The following is a 17783-nucleotide window of genomic DNA, read 5'->3' as shown; positions in this document are numbered from 1 at the left end:
TGTTTTGATCTTGAAGATCCGGTGAATAATAGTAAGTGATTTGACTAGTGGGACTTTCAATCTTGGAACAGTGACGGGCTCTGGTGAGTGTTTCTCGAATCACACTTGATTCGCGGGCACGGAGGTCACCTTCGTGAACTTAGCCGATCGATTTTAGAATTCTGATACTTTTTTTTTTAAGATTAATTTTATTTTTTGAGATTAATTTAATTATAATAACTGAGCTTTACTAATAATGGAACGCTGACTTCCATAAGATCCTAACCAGCCCGAGCGTTCCGACAGAGAAGGCAATAGTAAAGTACGCGTCCTTTTCTTTCCGATCTGTGCGCACGCGCATTTATTATTTTATACAGTCTGTGAACAAAAAATCATTTTTTGGCGCGCAACACTGCGATCGGGTTAATTCTCGCTGCCATCTAATTTTTTTAATGGATTGTATCTTACACTCCGACGACTCCGACTTTCTTCTTCTTCTCCTTCAATAGTCTAGGGATTGTGCCATGGACCATCTCTTCGGAACATCGAGACACCGAGTCGGTAAAATTCAGTGGTGCAACTGCCCCACCACCGCATTCTCGCTATGGAATTTCAAGCATCAGCTTTCCCACCATTCCCGCCCAACTGGGGCCGGGGGGCCGCTGTTATCAGCGTACTAACCACCAATATGAACTGAACACGGATGAACACGAATGCAAACGCATACACTCACATAATGTATTGAGAAACCCGGTGGCGGTACAGTTTTTAATAATTACAACGTCAAGAGTTTTCGTATATTTTAAGATTTCCAACAAATGCTAACATTGTGACAATGCATTATTGAAATCGCGATGATTATTTCGTTGTTTTTTTTTTTAATCTAGAAAACTCGCCCTTCTGACAAACATGAGATGTATTTTTACAAAAGTATCCGTTATCATTATCAATGTACTTGACTGACTATTCCAAAAAAACCGCACGGAATATCAGATATAAATAAAAAATGAAATAAATATATTAATGAGAAAATTGAAAATTTTGTTCAGCAATGTCACACAAGGGACCGTATCCCGATGATACCGGAGGTAAGTTTTTTTTTTTCTTATATGCATTTTGAAGAAACATTTTTGAATCGTACAGTGTAATTTTTGATCGTAAATTTTCATAATAAATATCGAATTCGGTGTAATAATTTTGGAAACTTGTTTGACACAAGTATAAGGATACTGAACTCGTCAACATCATTCATTATATCTTTGGGATTCTATCTGCAATCAAATCTTGTTTAAGTGCAAAAAAAATATTTTAGATTAATTCCATACTCGCTACTCGATAATTCATGTCTCAAATTTTCAATATTTCAACATTCAATTATTTCTAATAACAATCAGTACTACAAAGGAATGAAAGTTCAAAAGTGAAATATGTTTCTTACAAATACAATCAATTTCATAAAAGTTGAAGAAGTATTTGGCATTTAAAATTATATAGGCTGTGACCAATAAACGTTTATCACTCCCAATGAGCTGATAATTTTTGTGGTTATGATTAATGAATAACATTTGACCAAAGAAATGCTAATAACTATTTTCATTACAGATTACGAAAGCAATACAAAAATAAACAGGATTAGGTTTTTATGTTTTGATATAAGCAAAAAAAGTCAAAGGTTTCAAACGCTATGCTGCTGCGTCGGAGTATTTTTTTTCTTCATTCTTTATGGATACCTGCAAGAGTTAATATTCACCTTGGAAGGGTTCAGGCCCTTTGGCTGGTATCTGACACTTGTTCAATTCGCTTACTACACCATTTTTGGGTGGTTCGAGAGCCAACTGCGAGGAATATCCAGAAGGATACCATTTGGGACATATTTGATTCTGGCATTTCTTACGCTCGGAACAATGGGCTTCTCAAACAGTTCTCTTGGATATTTAAACTACCCGACTCAAGCAAGTGACACACTATACCTTGGCAATGAAGTTTTCGTCATTCGCATGCAATGAAAGTTATTTCTTTATACTTTCTATATCTACTGTTTTTCCTATTAAATTTGAAAAAGAGATCATCACATTTTCATATTTATAATTTGAACATACAAAAATTGTTGGCCACTCAAATGGAACAATGAGAATAAATTTTGTTGCATCCCAATCATAAAGACTACAACATGATGAGATATTGACACAGAAAAAAGCAGTTGAAGAACAAAATGAATTTACGAATTACAGGTGATATTCAAGAGCTGCAAGCTCATACCTGTTCTCATAGGCAGTATTATTATACAAGGAAAGAAATATGGTCCGCTAGACTTTATTTCTGCTGGCTTATTATGCATCGGTCTTGCATTATTCACTCTGGCCGATAGTATGATATCCCCTCGTTTCAATATGATCGGTGTCGTAATGATTAGTTGCGCTTTGATTTGTGACGCCATTATTGGAAATCTCCAGGAAAAATCAATGAAACAGTACAAAGCAACGAATACCGAAGTAGTGCTCTATTCCTATGGTATCGGATTTGTTTATTTGCTCATGATACTGTTCTTTACCGGAGAACTTGCTAGCGGTGCTGCTTTCTGTTTACAGGTAATTTGTTAATGTAGACTCAAATAACAGTGAAAGTATTATAATCACTGTCGCGTGCTTGAAAAATATTTTTATTTCTAAACATAATTATCCCTCACGGTCATTGTACACATCGTTAAATTTGTTGCAGCATCCGGTTGAGACTTATGGATACGCGCTGGTTTTCTCACTCTGCGGTTATCTCGGCGTACAAATAGTGCTGACATTGGTGCAATGTTGCGACGCTTTTGTCGCTGTGACCGTCACGACTTATCGCAAGGCAGTCACAATAATATTAAGTTTTCTCTTTTTCTACAAGCCATTTACATTTCAATACGTATGGTCGGGTTTGTTAATCGTGCTGGGAATTTATCTCAACTTTTGTAGTAAACAAGGAGGCGGAACTAAGGCGAAGATGTTTCTCACTATGCTTTGGTCTCGATTAACGAGTTGTTGCGAGCGGCATAATCGTATCCAGAAACATTTGATGACGAGGGTATAATTGTAAATCGTACAAATATAAACGTTCGGAAAAATGGACATTTACTGAGTGTATTAAACCAAAGGAACACAATGTACCATCGACATAAACTCTTCGTCACACGTGCAAGCAATTCTGTAAATTCCAAAATTGGCAAAAGACTGTGAAAGTTTTTTTTTACATCTGGTTGATGATTTATTAAAAAATGGATAAAGCGCTCGACTGAGCGTTAGTCGACGAAACTGTGGAAATTCTTTTTGTAGTTTTGTTTTTTTATAATCGTGGTTTTTAAATTGTTGGCACATTGGATTAGTTTTGTCTATGAAAAGAAAACGTAGCTCGGACCTGTTGAAAAACAGGTAATATATAGAAAATAATTATAGTATTAACGTGGGTGCATTCAACGACGTTGAACTTCAACATCATTACAAGTTGGAGTAGAGATGGACGGGAAAACGTGTAATAAAAGTGCGGAAAGTTGTAAAATCGCTTAACATGTAAAATAATAAAAATTAAAAAAAATAAAAATAGGACAAATAACAAAAATTCGTGACAATTGTACGTTATTTATTTATTATATTAACGTTTACTAGTAATCGTCAATAGTTACACCTTTTACGACTCGACAATCATTAAATACGCGACAAAGTCAAATTTAAAAAAGTTCCTTTTTCATTATTATTCTATCCTTATTGATTTCCATTTTCCCTTTTTTTCTCGAATAAAAGAGATCAAGTGTATTCTCTTAATTTTATTTTTATCTTTTAATTATTTATTTACATCAGACAATAGGAGTAATAGCAATGATATATCTAGTTGAAACTGAATCGGAAAATCTTTACCCATGTGATTTAAATCAACGATTATATATCTATAGTTATCTTTTAAATTTTCTTGATGGTCTGGCGTATTGGATGTATGTATAGAGAAAATTACTTACAACTCGTATTGTGGAAATATTACTCACGTATAATGCCGCATTATGCCGAAGTATGAATTTATTATCTTCGAGTCCGGTATTGGGATAATCTTCGCACGGATAATATTAAAAACGATTAAAAACAATGTCTCTCTTTTTTTTCTCTCTCTCTCTTGCTTCTACACAAACGAAGAACAAGCGAGAGTTTATGCGTGTGTCGAAAATGTGATTGTGTATTGTATGAATGTGTATTAGCTATGTGGGTGTGAATGTGTGAAAAGAGCATCGTTGCTCATTCACGTTTTGTGTGTTGTAAGGTAATTAGATCTTATCAACTTGCTTTCTGATTTCTCTTTTCTCTATCTTTAATACAAGTGAGCTTTCGTATTAAAAAAAAATACGAAAAATGAACGCGATCTTACTTATGTGAGCGCGAACCTTGGCAAAGATGTTGCTCAAGCGAAAGTCAATCTTCGAGATGTTCCATTCCCTGTTCCGTGAGATGTTCAATGGTCCTTGTAGGCTCTTTCTGTTTTTGTTTTTCATCCTCGTATCCGTTTCACTCCTGGCTCTTTATCTCTTGCGATCGTTGGAACCACTGCGCCGCGAACGAGAACGGCGACCATGGCTTCCACTCCGTGAACGTCTCGACCTGAAAAAAATTGAAAAAAGTCTGAAATATGCTTGAGAATTGATACAAAAGTATAGGAAAAACACGATTGTATTGTTCCAAAGGATTTTACACGAGTCAAGAGACTCGACAGAATCTCAGGACAAGTACATTGACAGCTCGGTGACGTTGATCCATGAGATGGACAAACTCGAATGATGGAACATTTTCAAAATTGAAATAATTTTTGTATCAGCCCTAATGGATGATACGAGCACCGCTACTGTTACGAATAGGATGAAGAATATTTGAAAACAACGATTGATTGGGACAGCAACTTCGATTGTAACGGTCCGTGATACGAAAAAAGTGATAGTTCCGTAAGAAAATAGAGTTTAATAAAATGAAATAGAAGCAGAGGCTTATACCTCTTTCCACGACTACGAGACCGTGATCTAGATCGTCTTCGCTCTCTGTCCCTTCGATCACGATCACGATCGCGATCGCGTTCACGCTCCCGATAACTGAGTCCCCTCCTGTCGGATCGGTCACGATCTCTGTCGCGATCCTCACGGTCTCTTTCCCGCTCTCGCCTATCTCTGTCCATCATAGTTTCGCGTTTCTCCTTGCGTCTATCCTCAACAGTTTTTTCAAGTTCGGCAAGTTTTTCTCTTATCTTGATGAATCCCAGATGCAATTTGCCACCAAAGTGATCGGCGAGTCTGCGATCATTATCGTGAATACCGAGGTAGGCGCTGCATACTTCGCAGACCCGCAATTTTTGTTGTTGATAACTCGAGGCCGGCATGCTATTTCTATATTCTTGTTCCGCCTCGTTTTTCTTCTTACGTAATTCATCAATTTCACCCATTAGCTTCATCGACTCTTCGACGAAGCCTTCTTCACCGAGTTCTTCCGCTTTGGCTAATTTTTTTCCAATTTCTTCCGCTAGCACATGAACGTTATTTGCTTTTGCTGCTACCTCTGCGCTCAATTCCTCCTGTGTCTCGGCAAGACGTTGCTTCGCTTGTTCGGTCCGACGGTCACAATCAGCGATAAAGTTTTGAAGGTGTTCCATTGCCTATCGGTCAAATTCAAATTGATTACCTTGCAACATTATTTACTGGTTCATCGTTCAAAAAAATAATGAGATAGTCGAGTTATACTCACATCGATGTCGTAAAAGTGATCCTTCTTCTTCTGCGCGGCCTCGTAGTCAGCCCGCAGTGCCAAGTCGTGAATCTGGGGACAATCTCCCAGGTCCATGCGCTACGATTGACAAACCATAGGAAAACTTAGTGATTTACAAAATTGCAAAGGTGAAACTCGTCTTACCACTTAGAATAAAACGAAAAGAAAAATAAATAAAAAAATAAACGGAAAGCAACAATATTTTTCAAGGCCCCCGCCCCTGAGAAGTTTTGTTGTCAATGATAGATACATATATATATTTAATGTTTCTTTTTTTCTTCAAAATAACACAATTCGTAATGGAAAACATCAATAATAGTAGAATGTCACAATAAAATATGACTTCCGTATTGTGATAGGAGCGTTCTGACATGAACCGGCAACCTACGCATGTTTATTAATTGTGAATTCTCAAGCGAATTGATGCAATTACTGATTTTTCCATATTAAACTTTTCAAAAAGCTCCCATTTGTTTTTTTACCCTTTCCGGCTATCCTGTTTCTTATGGAAGCACATATTATTATACGCATATACATACATAAATATATATGTAGAAATATATAAAAATATATGTATGTGCTATAATGTTGTACAAACTGGTGGAAAAATGACATGACATTTGACATTGGAAACGTAATAATTTCTATAGATAGATAGATTTTGTTGTTTTGTTTGACTTACAAGAGTGGCAAGACCTCTCCGCCTGACGCGAGAATGCGATGGAAACGATGCTACAATCAGCACACATACCTTAAGATTACATGTTCATCACACAATTCTATGAGACAACTTACAGCCTATTATAGTAATAGTATCATTAATCAATTTATTATAATCGTAACGTTCCGGGTCAGCGATGGGCTTGAAAAATCAACGATTCGTATGTTTGTTCAGTCGTTGTAAAGAAAAATTTATTCTTTCACCGGTCACCTTGAGAACGATCCTGGCAACCGTGCTCGGTATTCGCAGATACGTGAATAAGTCACTCTTTATTACGACCGAATAAAACTTCGAGAATCATTGTCTTTCGCCCATTTCTGTATCGAATTTATTACCGATCACGGTATTATCTAATTAATCCAGTTCAATACGTACATCACGAGGCTGGAAGAATTTTCGTAATGCTCTTGCTGACTCGCGCGAGAGAGACTCCACACCTAATTCCTGTATATTTGCCACCTTCCAACGAATTTTTTTTCTCTTTTTATTCGAGTTATGGTACTTTATTTCAATTAACCGAACACTCGCCGGGACGAAGTATTATGGAAACGCTTAGTTCGAAGGCAACGGCAGTCGTGAATCAGGCAAAATTCGAAACTCAAAAAAAGATTTGAAATAAAAAAAGAAAAAAAAACCACGAGGATGTTCGCACAAATTGAAAATATTTGTTGACCATGGGTCACGAAAGTTTTTATTGCTCGCGCCATTTTTTGTTTGATCCCCTCTATTAGCGTCAATGCCAATGGGGGGAGCATTGAAAAACTTGTAAACATTGCTTTTAAACCGCTTAACCTCGAAAATTTTCGGTAATACCATTAATATCACACTGACTGATAAACTTTTACCGGTGCTCGCAATATTTTTAAACGAGAGTTCAATCGATCTGTTCGCGACTGTTGTGACGATTTTTTTCCACACGAATGCATTTAGAAAAAACAACTTTTGTGAACGGCAAGAAAGATTTTTACGCGTGGGAGCTTTCAAGCTCAGCTCTATTCCGCTTTGAAAAAATAGTACAACGAATTATCCAAATCTATAAATAGGCTTGTAAAAATGTCTTCAATAACTCGTGAGATCGCAAAATGAATGTACGTAAACGTATGGACACAAACGAAGTACTGTACAGCGTGAATATTATACTACAAATGAAAGAGTGAATAAATACTAATTTCAGAAGAGAACGACTTTTCGATGTGTTTTGTTAACGACTGCTTCGATGTGTTGCTTATTGTTCACTGGAGGAATTTCTTCGTCGATATTTAGCCGCACAGTTGAAGAATTTACTATTACGTTTCTTACTTACAGATTGTTGCATAGTTTCCCATACGCCCTCTATATTCCAAGAGGATTACGCTTGAATATAATACTCACGTATAAAGAAACCTTACGTCCTACATCACCCCCGTAAACTGCATTATCAATGAGCAAAAGCGACGAATCAAACATGTAGTTATTGATATATTCATAGATCATAGATAATTTATGTTTGTTTTGTTATCTTGAAAAAAATCATTGTATCATAACGCTACTCACCATAGCGCTCTCTAGAGAACAGGCCACACGAGGCTTTATCAACACCGGCAATATCACGTACTCTTCACGAGACAATGCCGTTGTTAGAATAATAACGAGTATAAATAAACGAACAAATCGCAACGCATGTTGCACGCGTTTGCGAAATATCGTCAAACTAAACAGCACCAAATAAAAACGTGGACGGACAGTTTCGTCCTTTTTTCTCCAGCTCAAACGCTTCTTCCGAACGAGGCTCCGGGCTATAAAGTCGGATGTATAATTGGCATTAAATAGAGCAATTGTGACGGAAATACAATAATATTCGCCAATGCATTTTTAATGAGACAGTTCCTTTCGATCCAGGACTATTTAACGGGCTAAACACATAGCTCAAGCTGACCGAACAAATTTTTTAAATTTTTCGTTGGACAATGAAAAATTGTAACACCACGATAAATTGTTATGGTAAGAGAACTGTGATTTTTGGCCTAATAATTTAATAAACAACTCTATTGCTCGTAGCCTCGAATAATAATGGAGAGTGTGATGAAAAAGAAAAAAATAAATGATAGTTGCAATACGTACGCGTCTCTTCATTGAATTTTCGCTTTTCTTTCTTTTTTTCTTGCTTTTTTTGTGGGTTTTTGGGTGTTTTATGGTTTTTCAGTTTTTTTTCGGTACTTACAGTAACGCGCGCGTGTGTGTGTGTGTGTGTGTGCAAGAGGGACAAGTACACGATATACGAATGTACAATATATTCTGTTGACAGATATTGTACAATCGGTATAAGATCGCGGTATCGCTTCTCCAGCTATTCACTGGAAATAGAACTGCAGCGAGGTCGTCGATTAGTACACCGAAGTACATTCCATCCAACGCTGATCACACATTCGTGCTTGATTAAATCTTCTACTAGTTTTCATATCGATGTTTTTTTATCAAATTCTCAATCACACCGAAATCAATTGAGATGTTTGTGAAGTTAGGTAGCCCACCGTCTCTATTTTTTATGAATGTTCCCTCATGTTCTCCGGTCTTTGGGAGTTCTACATTTGAAGATGCAAATATTTTGCGAAGGAAGAAACTTTTAGTACTTTTTTCCCAAAAAATGTCGGGTTTGCTATCAAGCCATTCACGAGCAAAGGGATTAATGGGTTTCTTTTAGGAGTTACACAAGTATTCAGTAATTTGATCAGGGGCTCACTTTTGACTAAGACCTTTGCAAAACTATGAGAATAGGATGGCCAATTTATATAATCAAAGAGCAAATAATTTTTTTTTAATTTAACGAAGAGCATAAATATTCATTGTTTATTGGATTATTTTATAGGATTATTTGTAGAATTGCCATGTAATCAGGCTCCGTAATTAGTTCTCCATTTTAGTAGATTCGAACCTCAATGAATTTGAGCTTGAATTTTAAATTCAACAAGTAGAAGATAACATAACAGTCTTGGTAAAATATGGAGATTTAGAAGAGAATGGTACATAGATCAGGTCAGCAAAGAATACCCGTGTCTTACTTTCATCTGTTTTATTTTTCTGGGAATTCTACCATCCAAGGGCTTGATGTGGCTGTGCGCAAAAACTTGAAGAGTATAGCACTAGTAATCTTGAGAGATACGGCAAAACGGTTGAAGGCAATAAAATGTTTTCCCTCTTGGTACAATTTCAATAATTAGTCAGCTCAAAGCTAACGCTCGTACTTCCACCATGATAAAGTTTCAATACAATGATAGAAAAGATTGACAAGAAAAAAAGAAAGAAAATATGAATTTCCTCTTTCTTTTTCATGTCAGCAAGCGCTGTTATTATTTCTGATATAATAAATCATGGTTGGTTTTTTCAAACGATATACTCACTGTCGACGAAAGAATCTCATGGGGGCAGCATGCTAGCAGGAAACTCTTGCAGACCTTCGGATCGGAGTATTTCACTTGAAATTTGTTATTCTCACCTGAAAATAATAGTGGTTGAGCAATGCATGATTGGTAATGAAGTAGAAAAAGCGAGATAACATTCCATATTTATTAGCTCGTTGCCAAAATGGTCAGTGTTATATCAAACATAACGTGGCTATTTCGTAAATGAGTTTTCATTTCGTAAATGAAAAAGCTCGAAAGGCAAATCGCGAAAAGTTTGGCAAGATTCACGGTATATATATGCTATCGTCAGGTTGGACTCACCGTTACGTCCAGTGCCCATTAATTGATCGAGCATAGCTCGTATCTGATCGTGGGCCGTCATAATCTTCCGATCGACGATCACAATACGATTTAAGAAAGCTGCTCAATTTTAACGTTAATTATTTCTTTTATTTCTAGTATGCAATTAACTGACACGCGCGAAGTACATTCACGAATGTGAAACGCGATAACATACGTGTGCGCATATACCAAGTTTTACGAAGCGGAATAGAGGCGCGCGTGGATATAGAATATTTCATAGAGAGCGTGCGAACGGTGCAAACAGCGAAGCACACTCTCTCGGAACTCTGAGACTCTGGACTGAGACGCCGCGCGCGCAACGCGTCGCGTTTGCCCTCCCATCTATCGGTTCACTCTTTCAGCTACGCGTATAGAAAGCAACGGATGCCGATTTCAAACGTTACAATGCTAACGGAGATGACATTACAGAATGCTTCAGATAGGATCGATTGATGATATCGCTTGACGTGATCCATCAGATGTTTAGTCGGTAAAAATCCTGCTGCAAGTTTTATTCCGAGTAGGTTGATATTTGAAAGAAAATACGAGTTACACGCTATTCTCATTATTTTATTAGAGAACAAGGTGTAACTTTTATTTTTCTCAAAAAATCAAGGATGTCCGAGTAAAACGTGTAACCATTTTACAGCTATCTCTCTCGCACTCACGCAAGTGATAGATCACCTTAAAAATAAGAAATCAATTGTTCAAATGGGAAAGCTAATCACACAAAAGAATTGATAGTCGGCATTTGAGAATACCGTGGCGTGCAATCACCGTGTCGTCATTGGCCGTGTTCCAAAACCTACTGCCAGTACTGCGAGTACGTTTTGGTACAAAGCTTACAGTGCTGGCAGCAAATTTTGGAATACAGCAAATGTGTGTTGCAAAAGGTCTAACAGGGAAGTTTCGTCCTCAATGACTGTTCAATGAATTTGAGCTTATTTTTATAAAAATCCCAAGAAAAACTTTTTCCCCGTTTCAAAGTAACAAAAACGAGGAACAATGTGCATGCTCATAACCGAAATTTACGGAGCCTGATACTAAAAATTTCCAAAGTATATTGACTCCTCCCTAGCACTCCTAAATAACCCCAAATTTTTTAGGTCGGGGGTGAGCATCCAAAAACTTCGAGATGGCCTGAATCGGGGAGATTTATGCTAAAGTACAATTTTCCACAACGAAAACGGTATTTACAAATAAATATAAAGAAAAGCATCATGAAAATAAAATCATGCAAAATTATAAAAATATGATCATTGTGACTTACAAGTATTTATTCATTCCAAGTTTATTGAAATAACAAATAAATTAATGCATCAGAGAAAATTTTGTCCGAGGATTTTTTCGAAGATAAAATCTGAAACAGTAACTCGGCAAAAAAGCATGTCTCTAGTACGACGGATGACAATTGTGATTTCGCTAAAATTTTAGGAATTTTCGAAATTTACAGCGTACTCAAAAAATTGAACTAAAACAAATTCGTGTACTAGCGCGATTGAACCGAGAATTTATTAACGCCATGCGAGAAGAGACCAATACGCAATATCTTGTAAATTCGTTTTTAATGGCAATAAAATAAGAAACAGTACAATAATAATCATAATGATATAATCATTCTGCAATTATTCATTGTTGTGTAACACTATCTAGTTGCATAACTCGATAATTTTTTTTTTTTATTCACCTCATACCCGCCAATTCGATAATTATTGGTACTAAACATAGCAATAATAATAATAATAATAATAATAATAATAATAATAATTCTTCCTTAGATTACTCTTTTATATCATATTTTACTTTATATCGTTCATTGCGCATGACTCGGACGAACAAAAATATCGCTTTTACATTGTTTGAAAAACCTCTTAACTTTTTTTTAATTTTATTTATTTTTCATTACTTTTTTTTCTTCTTTAACCTTTTATTACCAGTTATTAATTGTATCGATACCCCGTTACACGATGCCACCCGATTATTTGCAGGACTATGCGTGTGAGAATGTTCGAATGTATGTATCTTGATAGCGTTGCCGATTTTCAATTGATAAGCATTTATCTACATATACGAGACGTTTCGCGCAATTCGTTTGTTTTTTTTTTTATTCCTTCAAATTATTTATAAAACTATGAAAGCTAACGTACTCTTTTTTTTAGTTTTCTCGCGCTCGAAATTCGATAATCGTTTTTAAGATACACGGAGATGGAAAGAATAAAGTTTTCGATCCAACGGAAAATTGGTTGTAATCTTAGGATTAGAGCGGGAAAATTCTATCATCGGAGACTGTCTTCGAGAAAAAGGAGGGAAAAAAAATAAAAATAAAAAACGAAAGAAAATAGATTCGTATTTGTAGTTCCGATAGTACGCATATCTAGATCTGTGTACGTGCGTAGATATATGAGCTTTAATATGCTGATTTGTAAAAATGCTGAAACGATCGTCGTTCGATGTGTAAAATTATATATCTCGTATTTTTATTTGTTGATTCTTTTATCTTTCTTACGATTTCCTCAATCCCACGGGCATCAATGGCAATGTAACCGGGGTAAATCAGGCTATTCCGGCGAGCCGATCGTGAACGACCGGTGTGATAGGTCATCGTCGTTGAAATCGGGTCCTTTTCTTCCAGTTAATCGTTTTAATTCTCTCGGTAGGGCTTTGCGTCGTTGGCTGCTTCTCATGCATCGAGATTTCGCTTCACGGCGATTCGACGATGCATGCGATCCATGATCTTACTGCTTTGTTTGCCTTTAGTTAACTTTTCACTTATTCGTTCTCATACTTTTCTCTTCAGCTTTTCACGTTTTATTTCTCTTCGTTAACCGAATTCGAGCTTCAATCGACTTGAGCAAATTTACTCGACCACCTTCAGCACCTTGCCGATCGCAATAGTTTTGTCTGCAAGATAGAATGTACGTGAATATTAAAGCTTATAAATAGTAGAATAAAGAAAGTCATGATGAAACTTACTTTCGTCCCTGAGAGTAAAACGTCCCATTGGTGCAAAGAGATTAAATTTTTCAAGGCATATAACTCCCGCGCATTCGATTCTCATAATCGCGACTTGATCCTGTTTAACGAACCTCGGTCGTGTTTTGCTCTTATCGCCAGTTTTTTTATCGACGAGACATATTAGTGCCTTAACCGTGACCTCTTCAGCGGCGCAATGAATGTGCATTACAGCACTGTAACCCGCACATATTATACTCTTGTGTTCCAATATAACAACCTGAGCATCGAATATTTTGCCAGTTTTAATCGGGTTGTTACTGTCACAAAGTACAAAGCCCGGACTAACGTCCTCCTCCTCGATACCCTTAAGCTTGATTTTCACGTTTTCTCCAGGTCCAACGAACGTAACTTCCTCGTCGTCTGACCACAGCTGATCAACGATTACCGCAGTCTTTGAAACAAAAGAAAAGGATTAAACGGTTAATGCAATGCAAGCTCTCATACGTTTTCATTCGTTCCGATTGGGCTGTTAATTTTGAATGGGTCAATTTTTAAAGCTTTTTTACAAAACATGCCACGGTGGAAATAGATGTTGCGTTAAGAAAAATTTGATAATTTACCCTGTTGGGCATAACCAAGAGAGCTTGGCCTTTTTTCGCTTCGCCACCTTCAACTTTGCCCATGACGACCGTACCCATGTCCTTGTACTTGTCGACAATTGGCATAATGAAGGGTCCGTTACTCTTGCGATTTAACGATGGCAGAGAGTCAATGAAGGATATGAATGGTGGACCCTTGTACCAATCACATAAACTCTCGGGTATAGGATCTTTAAGGCCGATGCCTAATTGTCCTGAGACCGGCATGAACGTTAAATCCTTGGCTGGATTGAAACCCAACTTACGAAGATACGGTAATATTTTATCTCTGAAAAATAGTAAGCGTATGAGATAATAATTGAGCAATGAAAATGACTCAAGGCATTCCTATATTCTTCGTGAATATTAACGACGATGCGAAAATGTATTTTTATAGGTAAGGGGGGGGGGGGGGGGATAACTCACCTACACTCGTTGTACCTCCCCTCATCCCATTCGACCGTCGGATCATCCATTTTATTAACTAGAACAACCAAATGTTTGACTCCGGCTGTTTTGGCGAGCATAGCGTGCTCTCTTGTTTGTCCTCCTCTGTCGAAGCCCGTTTCGAATTCACCCTTCCTCGCTGATATTACGAGAACGGCGAGATCAGCCTGTGCCGCACCGCCAATCATGTTAGGCACGAAACTCTTGTGTCCCGGTGCATCGAGAATCGTAAAATGCTTTCTCTCAGTTTCAAAATAGGCTCTTCCAACTTCCACAGTTTTTCCCTTCTCTCGCTCCTCCTGATTCGTGTCTAATGCCCAGCTCAAATACCACGTTTCTCTGCTTCTCTCTTTCGCCTCTCGCTCATACTTTTCCAATGTTCTCTTGTCTACCATTCCCGTCAGAGCCATTATTTGTCCTCCTATGGTGGATTTACCTGCATCTGTATTTGGGATAGGGTAAACGAGAAAAAACACATGAGAATGAAAACCAACACTAGCAAATTGAAATTTTTTTTGAACTCTTAACAACAGTGTCGTCGAACTAATCGAAAATGTGCAAAAAAGGATTTTTAATTGAGTCGAGATTTGTATATCTGTAATTCATATTTATATCTCAAAATTTTTTTATCTCGAATAACATAATTGAAAGGTTTCTTTGAACAATATTGTGAGCTTACTGCAATTGCTTACGAGTCAAGTTATACAATATGTTTCTTGTTTCCAGGAATTTGTCATTTTCAATACTCTCGAAACTCAACCATTCCTTTGATCCAAGGATAAGCAACCTCGATCCAACTTACCCACATGGCCTATGAAGACAACATTGACGTGTTCTTTTTTACTCTTTGTATCTTCCGCTACTTTGGTGATCTTTTTCTTGGGGATCTTCACAATCGCTTCTTCATCCTCCTCGATAAAGGCCTCTTCATTCTCTGGAGTAAGAAGGGGATCTCCGTCGACGGCAGCTTCTTCCCAAGAATCAGCTGGTTGATGTCTCGGGCTATTATTTGTTTGTTCTCCATCAGAGGCTGGTTCGGAGGATGAATTAGGCGGGGAGATACCTCCGCCGGCTGGAGGTTCTTCGACTCTAGCGCCGGCAGGATCCGGCGGTAGCGAAGGTGTAGCCGGACCTGCGAATTCCAGTCTGCTCGTTAAGCGAACAAGCGCAACAAGTCTTTGTGCTCGGGATCACAGCAAGTTCTAATTCATCAACCTTTTCCATTAAACATGCTGCTTCGACATTTCGAACAAGGTCTCTCCGATATCAAGCGATACGCACAAAATAACTTTATCAAACATGTAATGAAAGAAAAAAATAAAATAAAATCATAAGAGCTGAGAAAACGGCCATGGGATGGGAGGTTTTTGTTGCAGGTGGTCGTAGAAGAATAAAATTGAAAATGGTAGTACGAAAGTAGCAATAAAGAACATAAGGAGGTACAGCGTTCGTGCAAAAAAAGAAATGCCGGAGAGAAAAAGAAAAAGATAGTTTGAGATAATAGCCCAGACGGCGCAAGCAAAAAAATTCATGCAACTACAGGCAAAAGAGATCTTACGTTTTTTCTTCATTCGAAGAGTATTATTTTCGCAAATTCAGTAAAAATAAGAAGAAATAAGAAAACAGCCAGCAAAAGCCACGTTTGAAACGAATTATTATCTTCTTTTGTTTTTCGTTTCTCTGTTTCATGTTTTTTGTTTTTGGTGTTGTTCATGGACACGAAAACAAACTAACCGTGATGAATTTCAGGAGTAACGAAGGTGGTCGCGGTCGTATTAACAACGGCTGGCGGGGTGTCCGGACCGCCACCGCCGCCGCCGCCACCACCACCACCACCACCACCATCGATAGTAGGATAAGCCGGCGTCGGATTGATGTTATCCGGTAAAGAGTTTATGCAGAAGGAAGGCACGAATTCCGCTGCATTGACGTTCAGTGTCGAAAACTTGCCCTCGATGAATTTACCCTCGTCGGTTGATGTTTTATCAACGTTATCCGCCTGCTGTTCCCACGAGTCCGGTGCCACGCTGTTCGCCATATTTTATACTTGTTCTCCAACACGCGGACCACCGGAGGGTAGGGGCTAACTTTTTCTTTACTTTATTGCAACGATAATAATTTTGGAAACAAAAAAACAACAAAATTCTCGGTCAACACCCCGATGTAATGGTTGGCCGAGGGAGGGGGATCGGGGTTCGCGGGGGGTTTTCAAAGAGTGTGACAATGAAGAAGACACACGACACGCGAAGTAATAGACCAACAGCGGGGACAATTATTTTGTAACGAAAGAGAGAAAAATGAAGGAAAAATATGTCTGTTCACACACGCGCGCACATACCACCAACGCCGCCGATTTGTTAGTAAGGGAAACCGTTTATAACGGTGAATCGGTTGGAAAAAAAAATATCACCGAATTACCAATGACCAACTTAGCGGGGGGCAAAAGGAGGAGGGGAATGAGGATCTTACGCTGCTCGCAAGGGTTAGGGATTCTGTGTGTGTGTCTCTTAAAAAAATAGTTTCTTCGCGGGTTCTATGTATGTAATGCGCACAGCACGCGCGTATTGGTAGGGTCGTCCGCGTGCGAGCCCCGTGGTCTTCGCACCGTTTCGCTGGCTGCTGACTACTCGCCCGCCGGAACTGCCAGGCTCAAAATACGTACTCTATCTCCAAAGATCCACGCGTGTGCCCGTGTGCACTACTTTTTTCTCCCTCGTTCTTTCTCTTTCTCCCTCTTACTCTCAATCCACATCTATATTTTTTCCTTAGCTTACACGCGCACGCACACACACACACACGCACACCCAACAAAACACACTTTTGCGCCTATTTGTACATAGGTATTCTTAGAAAGTGAATACGTGATTGTTTTCTCGACTACCGTCCGTTTTGCTGCTGCCACTTATTCATTACGAACCGAAATTCTTGCTACAGGTTGCCTCGTCGTGAATGCTCGTGATGTTTCTACAGCCCCGCGATACACGAATTTGTCAAGTATCCGGTCAACTGACCCGTCACAGTTATGGCGCGTTTTACCGATTGAGCAATTGGATGCACATTTTTGGTGTTTTTTTCTCATAAATAATACTTTCATTAATTATAATCATATAGTAACAATAATGGAACGATAAATTGGTTGAAGCCATGAAGTTTTTTATTTCTTGTTTATCACTATTTACAACTGTGCAACTATACGCTTGTCGAATATCATACGATTATACACATTCGCCTGGAAAATTGCCAGTTCGTTTCTCGTCGTACCGCTCGCTCCCGCATTTGCGTTTTCGCTGCTGCAACGGAGCCACGTGTGCTTTTCATCCCGACCACGTCGTTCAATTTCTTAAAAAGATTATTACCGGAATTAACCGGATAATGACGTTTTGTTTTTCTTTTAATCGATCGATCTACGGCGACTACACGAGCATATAGTAAGGAAATAATTAAACAAAAGTATAAAATCAAAGTTGTGTTGGGCAAAAATTATGGTCACATGACCGTTGGAAAAATTTATTCTCTCGAACGAGTAATCTTTGATTTCTCAAGATAAAATTTC

General features: G+C 38.1%; 3 protein-coding genes across 7 annotated transcripts; 1 reads left to right on the top strand and 2 right to left on the bottom strand.

Moving 5' to 3' along the window:
• Positions 1 to 358: 358 nt before the first annotated feature.
• Positions 359 to 3540, top strand: Papst2 (PAPS transporter 2). Its single transcript, XM_043423132.1, has 4 exons — positions 359 to 1067; positions 1582 to 1931; positions 2211 to 2567; positions 2698 to 3540. The coding sequence occupies exons 1-4, from the start codon at positions 1031 to 1033 to the stop codon at positions 3046 to 3048; spliced, it is 1095 nt and encodes a 364-aa protein (XP_043279067.1). The 5' UTR covers positions 359 to 1030; the 3' UTR covers positions 3049 to 3540.
• Positions 3541 to 3573: 33 nt separating this feature from the next.
• On the bottom strand, positions 3574 to 10476 carry LOC122413057 (putative RNA-binding protein Luc7-like 2). Of its 4 annotated transcripts, XR_006261484.1 has the most exons (6): positions 10170 to 10476; positions 9846 to 9940; positions 5727 to 5825; positions 4985 to 5637; positions 4369 to 4598; positions 3574 to 4056 (listed from the first exon to the last, which is right to left on the bottom strand). XR_006261484.1 is itself a non-coding variant. In XM_043423133.1 (5 exons), exons 1-5 carry the CDS (start codon positions 10228 to 10230, stop codon positions 4520 to 4522), a joined length of 987 nt encoding a protein of 328 aa, XP_043279068.1. In that variant the 5' UTR covers positions 10231 to 10476; the 3' UTR covers positions 3574 to 4519. The 4 variants fall into 4 exon arrangements, 3 of the variants coding, with proteins under 3 accessions (XP_043279068.1, XP_043279070.1, XP_043279069.1); XM_043423133.1 differs by having other exon boundaries at positions 3574 to 4598; XM_043423135.1 differs by lacking the exons at positions 9846 to 9940; positions 10170 to 10476 and adding exons at positions 6430 to 6479; positions 6844 to 9818 and having other exon boundaries at positions 3574 to 4598.
• Positions 10477 to 11738: 1262 nt separating this feature from the next.
• On the bottom strand, positions 11739 to 17112 carry eRF3 (eukaryotic translation release factor 3). Of its 2 annotated transcripts, none has more exons than XM_043423659.1 (6): positions 15965 to 17112; positions 15033 to 15362; positions 14210 to 14672; positions 13766 to 14072; positions 13164 to 13596; positions 11739 to 13091 (listed from the first exon to the last, which is right to left on the bottom strand). In XM_043423659.1, exons 1-6 carry the CDS (start codon positions 16266 to 16268, stop codon positions 13048 to 13050), a joined length of 1881 nt encoding a protein of 626 aa, XP_043279594.1. In that variant the 5' UTR covers positions 16269 to 17112; the 3' UTR covers positions 11739 to 13047. The 2 variants fall into 2 exon arrangements, with proteins under 2 accessions (XP_043279594.1, XP_043279595.1); XM_043423660.1 differs by having other exon boundaries at positions 16181 to 17109.
• Between the last annotated feature and the right edge of the window lie 671 nt (positions 17113 to 17783).

The sequence above is a fragment of the Venturia canescens genome, chromosome 7, assembly GCF_019457755.1.
Source record: "Venturia canescens isolate UGA chromosome 7, ASM1945775v1, whole genome shotgun sequence".
NCBI lineage: Eukaryota > Metazoa > Arthropoda > Insecta > Hymenoptera > Ichneumonidae > Venturia > Venturia canescens.
This window is presented reverse-complemented; position numbering and strand designations above follow the sequence as displayed.